The sequence below is a fragment of the Sapajus apella genome, unplaced genomic scaffold (genome assembly GCF_009761245.1).
Source record: "Sapajus apella isolate SASKATOON/1434 unplaced genomic scaffold, GSC_monkey_1.0 scaffold6, whole genome shotgun sequence".
Lineage (NCBI taxonomy): Eukaryota > Metazoa > Chordata > Mammalia > Primates > Cebidae > Sapajus > Sapajus apella.
The window spans coordinates 75,009,366-75,018,758 of NW_022436946.1; the positions used below are offsets into that span (position 1 = coordinate 75,009,366).

At 48.2% G+C, this 9,393-nt stretch overlaps 1 protein-coding gene across 1 annotated transcript; it reads right to left on the bottom strand.

Moving 5' to 3' along the window:
• Positions 1–960: 960 nt before the first annotated feature.
• Positions 961–2,619, bottom strand: KHDC3L (KH domain containing 3 like, subcortical maternal complex member). The gene is made up of 3 exons (XM_032275518.1): positions 2,058–2,619; positions 1,683–1,862; positions 961–1,404 (listed from the first exon to the last, which is right to left on the bottom strand). The coding sequence occupies exons 1-3, from the start codon at positions 2,221–2,223 to the stop codon at positions 1,136–1,138; spliced, it is 615 nt and encodes a 204-aa protein (XP_032131409.1). The 5' UTR covers positions 2,224–2,619; the 3' UTR covers positions 961–1,135.
• Between the last annotated feature and the right edge of the window lie 6,774 nt (positions 2,620–9,393).

Here is a 9,393-nt window from a genome sequence, read left to right on the forward strand (position 1 = left end):
CAGCACTTTGGGAGGCCAAGGCGGGCGGATCACGAGGTCAAGAGATCGAGACCATCCTGGTCAACATGGTGAAACCCCGTCTCTACTAAAAATACAAAAAACTAGCTGGGCATGGTGGCGTGTGCCTGTAATCCCAGGGACTCAGGAGGCTGGGGCAGGAGAATTGCCTGAACCTGGGAGGCGGAGGTTGCGGTGAGCCGAGATCCAGCCATTGCACTCCAGCCCGGGAAACAAGACTAAAAAAAAAAAAAAAAAAAAAAAAAAACACATACACTCACATGAAAAAATTCATAATTATAGAATTACTGCGTGCTGTTGTTTAATCCTAGCACCCAGCTGTTGGCTTGCATCCTCCTAGATTAATTCGCAAAACCATCTCAGCGCCCCAACCCGAGCTGTGACCCGAGGGAAGCCAAAGTGTTCTCTGCTGGGACTCTTCGCTGCCATAGTAACTGAGGAAAGAGTAGCCGATGCCTGCATCTTGGTGTCCACGACCTTGGTGCAAAGTCGGTGACCCAAGCAAGACCTGAAAACTGCAACGGAACAGTGCAGCCCGAGAGCGCAGCTCGGTTCTCTCTGTTTCCTCCTTCCCCGATGTCATTTTCCCCAGCTGGGAAAGTGGTATGTGGCAGAGTTGCAATACACCCAGGGCTTTCCAAATCCAGCTGAGCCCCAAGCGACCCGATTTTCTCATCCCAAGTCACCTTGAGTAGAACCAGAGCGGGATTGGAGAGATTTCCTAGTGTGCCCGAGAGGCTTCTCACCTGGGTAAGCCAGGTGAGTGCGGTTAAGGAGCACAAGGGGCACATCCAAGCGCAGCCGGGTTAGATTGCGACCTTGGGCGGCTAAGAACCCGAGGTCCCACCTGCCTCGAGGTAGAGAGCGGCGCAGGGCAGAATTGGGCTGACATAGGAATGGGCATTCCCTCCCCTCTACCTTCCAAAAAAAAGACGTTAGGGAAATGCAATTCTTTATTAGAACTCAAGTTTGTGTTTGCAACCATTCAACAGAAGCAGTAAAACAAAAGCAATTCACATCATCATTTCCCCACCCCCAACCCCACCTTCTGGGGATTAAGTGTATCGGGCTTCCACTTAACCCCTGACTGGCTCTGGTTCCAGGGCCTGAAATGCCTTCATAATCCAGTAACTGGGTCCCGGGCATCCACGTAAAACCGCTGGGTCCGTGCCTTGCTGGCAGCTTCGGGAGATCGCTGGGTCCCGGCCTCTCGCACCTCCACGGGAGAACCCTGTGTCCCGGCCTCCCGGACCTCCACCGAACGCTGGGTCCCGGCCTCCCGAACCTCTACCGAACGCTGGGTCCCGGCTTCCCGGACTTCTATTGAAGACCGCTGGGTTTCGGCCTTCTGAGTGGCTACATCCTGGGCGAGGGCCTTTCCTGAGCCTGGAAGAAGAGTGTGCAGAGGCCACAGCTGTATCCCTATATCCTCTCTAAAAAAGGACAGTCACCCATGCGGCCTGCGGGAGTAGGAGCCGGGAATTCCAGAACGTAGGTTTAATTTGGCCTTCTCGATCGGTGGCGACCAGAACCGCCCCCTCCCTCACTCACCAACTGTGGGCCGACTGGGAGGGCGAAACTGCCGCCCCAGCAGCCAGAAAACCCCAGGATCACTCCTACGGAGCCAGGATTTGCTCCAGGTAGCCCTTTTCCCAACCTCGTACCTTTCGCCTGGAGCTGGCGGTGATAGTCAGCCAAGTTCATGATCATCTTGATTGTGTCCTCCTGGTAAGAAGGCCTCCCAAATATCAAGATCTCAGCCTCGCCTCTGGGGTCCAAGTGATTCACGTGAATCAGGATTTGGGACAGACCCTGGACTTGCGGGATGCGCTCTCCGCCCCTGCCTGCGCGGGGAGCAGAGAGGCTGTGAGCGACGGGTAGCTCCCAGGGGTCTTGGGAGAGGAAGTTGGAAGGAGGAGACAGCCAGAGGACATTGGCTACTGGGGAGGTTTGCCCTGGAACACGGCCAGACCATGTCGGGTGTAGGTATGGGGGCAGAAAGAAGCCGCATGGGGGTTACCCGTCCCTAGTCCGCTCACCGAAGATCTTTTCCACCAGCCAAACCTCAAGGCGAACTACCTTCGGATTCTTCAGAAAATCAGGGTGGAACCCGAACTGCTTGGGGAGCTGACCGAGCACCTCGAATGACATTGCTTTTGGCTGCATCAGTTGCACGAGCGTCGGAAACCGTCTGGGAGTGTCCATGCTGCTGCCGGCCCTGCAGGAGACCAGAGCACAACCGCAAACCCAAAGGAAGAGCTGGAGGTAGGCGACTAGAGTTGCGTTTACAGCTGGGTCTTATTTTAAGGGATTTTGGCTAGCCCCTCCTCTCCATCCGCTCCCTTCTCATTGGATTCCAGGCGTCGCCTCCGTCTCCTAGAGCCCCGGCTTCTTCCGAGGCCGCACAAGTGCGCTGGTTTCTGGGCTGCTCGCAGGGGGTTCCTTCTGTCAGGAGCAGCCCGTCTCCAGCGCACCCGGTAGGAGAAACCGGGCTCTGGGCTCCAGGACTCCAGTGGAAAGCTGCGGGAGTCTTAATGATGGACTCAGGAAGGCGTGGTTAAGCCCAGTATTTTTCTCAAGAGGAAGGAACTGATACTTGTAGAATGAATACTTCTTAGGTCCCCCACAGCTTCTGATCCCTGGCCACTATGTTTACTTCCTCTGGCACCAGGTTTTCAGATTATTCTGTTTCCTGCCTGAGATAGCTGAGTACAGGGCAGAATAAGGGCCTTTAAGTTATAGGGTCTGTGTAGTGAGATTTGCATAGTAAAAATAAATAAATAAATGGATAGAAAAAAAAGCTATGGGATCTGGCTTTGTTGCCCAGTTGGTTTTAAACTCTGGGGAGTTAAAAAAAAAAAAAAAATCCTCCCTCCTTATCATCCCCAGTAGTGGGACTGTGGCGCCCTTTTAACTAATGCAGCCTTGAACCCACCCAACCACGGATAGTTCCCGTGGTTTGAACAGTAGAGGAGATTCCTTGAAATTTTTTGACATTTCTATTATTTTTTATTTTTATTTTATTTTTATTTATTTTTTGAGACGGAGTGTCACTCTTGCCCAGGCTGGAGTGCAGTGGCACTGTCTTGGCTCACTGCAACCTCTGCCGCCCGGGTTCAAGCGATTCTCTTGCCGCAGCCTCCCTAGTACCTAAGATTACAGGCAAGAGCCTCCTCGCCCGGCTAATTTTTGTATTTTTAGTAGGGACAGGGTTTCACCATGTTGGCCAGGCTGGTCTTGAACTCTTGACCTTGTGATTCACCTGCTTCAGCCCCCCAAAGTGCTGGGATTACAGGCGTGAGCCACCATTTTTTGTTTGTTTTGTTTTGTTTGTTTTTGAGACGGAGTTTCACTCTTGTCGCCCAGGCTAGAGTGCAATGGCACGATCTTGGCTCACTGCAACCGCTGCCTCCTGGGTTCAAGCGATTCTCCTGCCTTAACACCCCCGCCCCCAGTAGCTGGGATTACAGACATGCACCACATGTCCGGATAATTTTTTTTTTTTTTTTTTTTTTTTTTTAGATTGGATTTTGGCTCTTTTTACCCAGGCTGGAGTGCAATGGCGTTATCTCGGCTCACCGCAACCTCCGCCTCCTGGGTTCAGGCAATTCTCCTGCCTCAGCCTCCTGAGTAGCTGGGATTACAGGCACGCGCCACCATGCCCAGCTGATTTTTTGTATTTTTAGTAGAGACGAGGTTTCACCATGTTGACCAGGATGGTCTCGATCTCTTGACCTCGTGATCCACCCACCTCGGCCTCCCAAAGTGCTGGGATTACAGGTGTGAGCCACCCCGCCCGGCTAATTTTGTATTTTTTTTAATAGAGAGAGGGTTTCTCCATGTTGGTCATGCTGGTCTCAAACTCCCAACCGCAGGTGATCCGCCCACCTCAGCCTCCCAAAGTGCTGAGATTACAGGCGTGAGCTACCCCGCCCAGCTAAGCCACCATTTTAAAATTTGAGACAGAGTCACTCTGTGGTCACCCAGGCTAGAGTGCAGTTATGTGATTATAGCTCAGAGCAGCCTCCATCTCCTGGGCTGAAGAGATCCTCCCACCTCAGCTTCCCTAGTAGGGAACCCCCCCACCCGGCCCAGTGATGCCTCTGTTCTCTAATAATACATTTGTCTCTTTCTTCCTTCCTTTTCTTTTTCTTTCCCCTTTCCTTTCCTTTCTTTTCCCCTTCTGACAAGGTATGTTGTCCAAGCTGGTCTCAAGCAATCTTTCTGGTCTGGGCAAAATGATGAAACTGGATCGCTATAAAAAATGCAAAAATTAGCTGGGCGAGGTGGCTCGCATCTGTAGTTCCAGCTACTGGGAAGGCCGAGGTGGGACAATCACCTGAGCCCAGAAAGGCTGAGGCTACAGCTACAGTAAACTGCACTCCCCCTTGGGGTGACAGAGTAAGACCCTGTCTCAAAAAACAAAAAAGAAAAAACAAACAAAAAACAAAAAACAACCTGTTTTAAATGTGTTGCTATATGATAAATTATAATTTGTAGTTCATTTTTATTCAGTATTGAAACGCTAAAGGGAACTTCAGGTTTGCCACATTTTTTTTTTTTTTTTTTTTTTTTTGAGACAGAGTTTCACTCATGTTACCCAGGCTGGAGTGCAATGGCGCGATCTCGGCTCACCGCAACCTCCGCTTCCTGGGTTCAGACAATTCTCCTGTCTCAGCCTCCTGAGTAGCTGGGATTACAGGCACGCGCCACCATGCCCAGCTAATTTTTTGTATTTTTAGTAGAGACGGGATTTCACCATGTTGACCAGGATGGTCTCGATCTCTTGACCTCGTGATCCACCCACCTCGGCCTCCCAAAGTGCTGGGATTACAGGCTTGAGCCACTGCGCCCCACCTGGTTTGCCACATTAATAGGCTGAATATATATATTCAGACTGCGCCCAGACGACTGAATATATTTGATATATAGGAATGACTTAGTCATTGGGAAGTTCTTACTTGCTAATTGAGACAATTAAAGTATTTTGCAAAACAATAAGAAAAAACTACCACATTAAAGACTGAGCAAAGCTGGGTGAGGTGGCTCACATCAGGAGTTCTAGAGGAGCTTGACCATCACGCCCGGCCCTCAAAAAATTTTTTTAAATGTTTTTTTCTTTTTTTTTTTATTTTTATTTTTATTTATTTATTTATTTATTTATTTATTTTGAGACGGAGTTTCGCTCTTGTTACCCAGGCTGGAGTGCAATGGCGCGATCTCGGCTCACCGCAACCTCCGCCTCCCGGGTTCAGGCAATTCTCCTGCCTCAGCCTCCTGAGTAGCTGGGATTACAGGCACGCGCCACCATGCCCAGCTAATTTTTTGTATTTTTAGTAGAGACGGGGTTTCACCATGTTGACCAGGATGGTCTCGATCTCTTGACCTCGTGATCCACCCGCCTCGGCCTCCCACAGTGCTGGGATTACAGGCTTGAGCCACCGCGCCCGGCAATTTTATTTTATTTAAATCTTTTTTTTGAACAAAAAAATTTATTAGGCCAGACATAGTGAGCCATGCCTGTAATCCTAGCAATTTGGGAAGCTAAGGTAGGAGGATTGCTTGAAGTCAGGAGTTTAAGATCAGTCTAGGGGCCAGTCAAGGTGGCTTACAACTGCCAGCAAGGGATGATCACATGAGGTCAGGAGTTCAAGACCAGCCTGGCCAACATGGTGAAACCCTGTCTCTACTGAAAATACAAAATTAGCCAGACATGTGGCTCATGCCTGTATTTTCAGTTACTTAGGAGGCTGAGGCAGAAGAATTACCTGAACTTGGGAGGCAGAGTTTGCAATGAGCCTCCAGCCACTGCACTTCAGCCTGGGGGGAGCAGACGGAGACTCTGTCTCTGTTTTTTTTTTTTTTTTTTTTTTTTTTTTTTTCCCCCCCCCTTCTAATTGGAATTTTTATAAAAAAAAAAAAAAAAAAAAAAAAAAAAAAAAGTCCAGCCTGGCCAACAAAGTAAGACCTTGTCTCTACAAAAAAATTAGTCAGGTATGGTGGCACATGCCCATGATCCCAGCTACTTAGGACGCCGAGGTGGGAGGATCACTTGAGTCCAGAAGTTGGAGGCTTTGATGGGTCACTGTACTCTAGTCTGGGTGATGGAGTGAGACTCTGTTTCACAATAAATGAATAAATAAATCCATTAATATCTAGAAAAACAAAACTTTTTCAAGAAAAATCATAGTAAAGTATATATAGCTATGAATAGTTCACAAAGTGCAAACATTGAACGTTGATCTAACAAAATCATATTTCTGTTTTAAGAGGATCTAGGTCTGATGCACGTTGTTAAGCCCCAGCTTTACCTGGGTTAGAAGAGGGTGAAGGATAGTAGTAGATATATATATCCTAGTCTTCCAAAGTGCTAGGATGACAGGAATGAGCCACGGCTGTCATTTGACATTTTTTTCTCTTCCCCCCACACCCCCCAATCTGGCTGTGTCATCCAGGCTGGAGTGCAGTGGCATGATCTTGACTTACTACAACCTCTGCCTCCCGGGTTCAAGCAATTCTTCTACCTCAGCCTCCCTAGTTGCTGGGATTGCAGGCCTGTGCCACCATGCCAGGCTACGTGTTTTTTTTTTTTAATTTTAATTTTTATTATTTTTTTAAAAGATGGGATTTTACTATGATGGCCAGGCTGGTCTTGAACTCTTGACCTCAGGTGATCCACCCACCTCGGCCTCCCAAAGTGCTAGGATTAAAGGTGTGAACCACCGTGCCCAGCCTAAGTTTTATATTTTTAGTAGAGATGGGGTTTCACTGTGTTGGCCAGGATGGTCTTGAACACCTGACCTCAGGTGATGTACCAATCCTAGCCTCCCAAATTGGTAAGATTACCTGTGTGAGCCACCACACCTGGCCCATTTTTTGACTTTTTAATAAAAGCCTTTGTGAGGCTAGGTGCAGTAGCTCATGCCTGTAATCCCAGCACTCTGGGAGGCTGAGGCAGGCGGATCACAGGGTCAGGAGTTTGAGATCAGCCTGGCCAATATGGTGAAACCCTGCCAAGATCGCGCCATTGCACTCCAGCCTGGGTAACGAGCGAAACTCCATCTCAAAAAAAAAAAAAAATTTTTTTTTTGGCATACTTGTCTTTTACTTCCAAATTATCCTCAGCTTGGTAAATTTCTCCCCAGTACTTTCAAGCATATGTTTATCATTTCATTTTCTTGACAGTATTACTCATGAAGTCTTTTTCTTTTCTTTTTTTTTGTTGAGACAGGGTTTCACTTGCTGCCCAGGCTGGAGTGCAATGGTGCGATCTCGGGTCACTGCAACCTCTGCCTCCTGGGTTCAAGAGGTTCTCCTGCCTCAGTCTCCTGAGTACAGGCATGCGCCACCACGCATGGCTAATTTTGTATTTTAAGCAGAGACGGTCAGTCAGGCTGGCTCGAACTTCTAACCTCAAGTGATCCGCCTGCCTCAGCTTCCCAAAGTGCTGGGATTACAGACGTGAGTCACTGTACCTGGCCTATTCCTGAAGTCTTTTTTATCATTTATGGTTTTATTTTTATTTTTTAAATTTCACTTCTGTGAATTACCAGAAGAGGTAAAAAAATAAAATTTTTATTTCATTTTGGTAACAGCACTTAACATGAGAGCTAACCTCTTAACACATTTTTTTTTTTTTATTAAGACGGGATTTCACCATGTTGGTCAGGCTGTTCTTGAACCCCCAACCTCAGGTGATCCTCCTGCCTTGGCCTCCAGAGTGCTTGGATTACAGGTGTGAGCCACCACACCCGGCCCACATTTTTTATTTTTTATTTTTTGAGATGGAGTCTGGCTCTGTCACTCAGGCTAGAGTGCAGGGCATGATTTTGGCTCATTGCAATCTCTGCCTCACAGGTTCAAGCACTTCTCCTACCTCGGCCTCCAGAGTAGCTGAGATTACAGGCACCTACCACCACACCTGGCTAATTCTTTGTATTTTTAATAGAGACGGGATTTCACCATGTTGGCCAGGAAGGTCTTTTTTTTTTTTTTTTTTTTTTTTTTTTTTTTTTGAGACGGAGTTTCGCTCTTGTTACCCAGGCTGGAGTGCAATGGCGCGATCTCGGCTCACCGCAACCTCCGCCTCCTGGGTTCAGGCAATTCTCCTGCCTCAGCCTCCTGAGTAGCTGGGATTACAGGCACGCGCCACCATGCCCAGCTAATTTTTTGTAGTTTTAGTAGAGACGGGGTTTCACCATGTTGACCAGGATGGTCTCGATCTCTTGACCTCGTGATCCACCCGCCTCAGCCTCCCAAAGTGCTGGGATTACAGGCGTGAGCCACCGCGCCCGGCCTCCAGGAAGGTCTTTAACTCCTGACCTCAGATGATCCACCTGCCTCGGCTTCCTAAAGTACTGGAATTACAGGCATGAGCCACTGCGCCTGGCCTTAACCCATTTTTAACTGTACAAGAGCATTGTTGACTATAGGCACAATGTTTTACAGCAAATCTCCAGAGCTTGTTCATCTTGCGTAACTTTATGCCCATTGATTTACTAACATCTCATTTTCCCCTTCCCCACAGCATCTGGCATCCACCATTCCACTCTTCGCTGCTTTGACTATTTTAGATAGTTCATATAAGTGGAATCATGGAGTATTTGTCTTTCTGTGAGTGACAGGGAATTTGTATTCTAAGTGGCAGTTTACTTCTCTGTGTCTACGCTGGTCTGCATTCAGCCTAAGAACCCATCAATGCATAGCTTAATAAATAAAAGAATAAAAAAATCCAGAAGTTTTCCCTACTCAATTTGGGCAAGGATTGTTGCTGTTGTTGTTTTGTTATTCAAAAAATTTTATTGCTGGGCATGTTGGCTCACGCTAGTAATCCCAGCAATTTGGGAGGCTGAGGTGGGTGGATCACCTGAGGTCTGGAGTTTGAGGCCAGCCTGGCCAACATGGTGAAACCCCATCTTTACTAAAAATACAAAAAATTAGCCAGGTGTAGTGGCGGGCACCTGTAATCCCAGCTACTCAGGAGGCTTAGGCAGAATTGCTTGAACCCGGGAGGTGGAGATTGCAGTGAGCCGAGATGGTGCCCCTGCACTCCAGCTGGGTGACAGACTGAGACTTCTCTCAAAAAAAGAAAAAAAAAATATTGCTCAGGACCTTCCCTCTCTGGGCAGTGACAAGAGTTTCAGAGACCAGCCCTTGGAGACAGAGCCAGAGGAACTGGGAAAAAAAAGAGCGAATGTGTGGCACATTTGGTCCATTGTTGTGTGTGAATATGGTGGTGGGAAGGAGAGACTCTACAAGACCCTAGTTGTAGGGCCTTCTAGGGACTCAGACAAGCCCCCTTGGGCAAGGCTTACATGCCAAAGCAAAGCAGAGGTCAGCCTGGCTTGGCGGTGAGGGCTCAATGCCCTTTAGCCT

What these genes read in the sequence shown, in the direction of transcription:
- KHDC3L (XM_032275518.1), bottom strand. Translation starts at nt 2,223, where the DNA reads ATGGACACTCCCAGACGGTTTCCGACGCTCGTGCAACTGATGCAGCCA. An exon ending in GCTGGTGGAAAAGATCTTCG is followed by an intron (nt 1,863 to 2,057) that starts GTGAGCGGACTA and finishes CTCCCCGCGCAG; the next exon opens with GCAGGGGCGGAGAGCGCATC. An exon ending in CCGCCAGCTCCAGGCGAAAG is followed by an intron (nt 1,405 to 1,682) that starts GTACGAGGTTGG and finishes CTCTTCTTCCAG; the next exon opens with GCTCAGGAAAGGCCCTCGCC.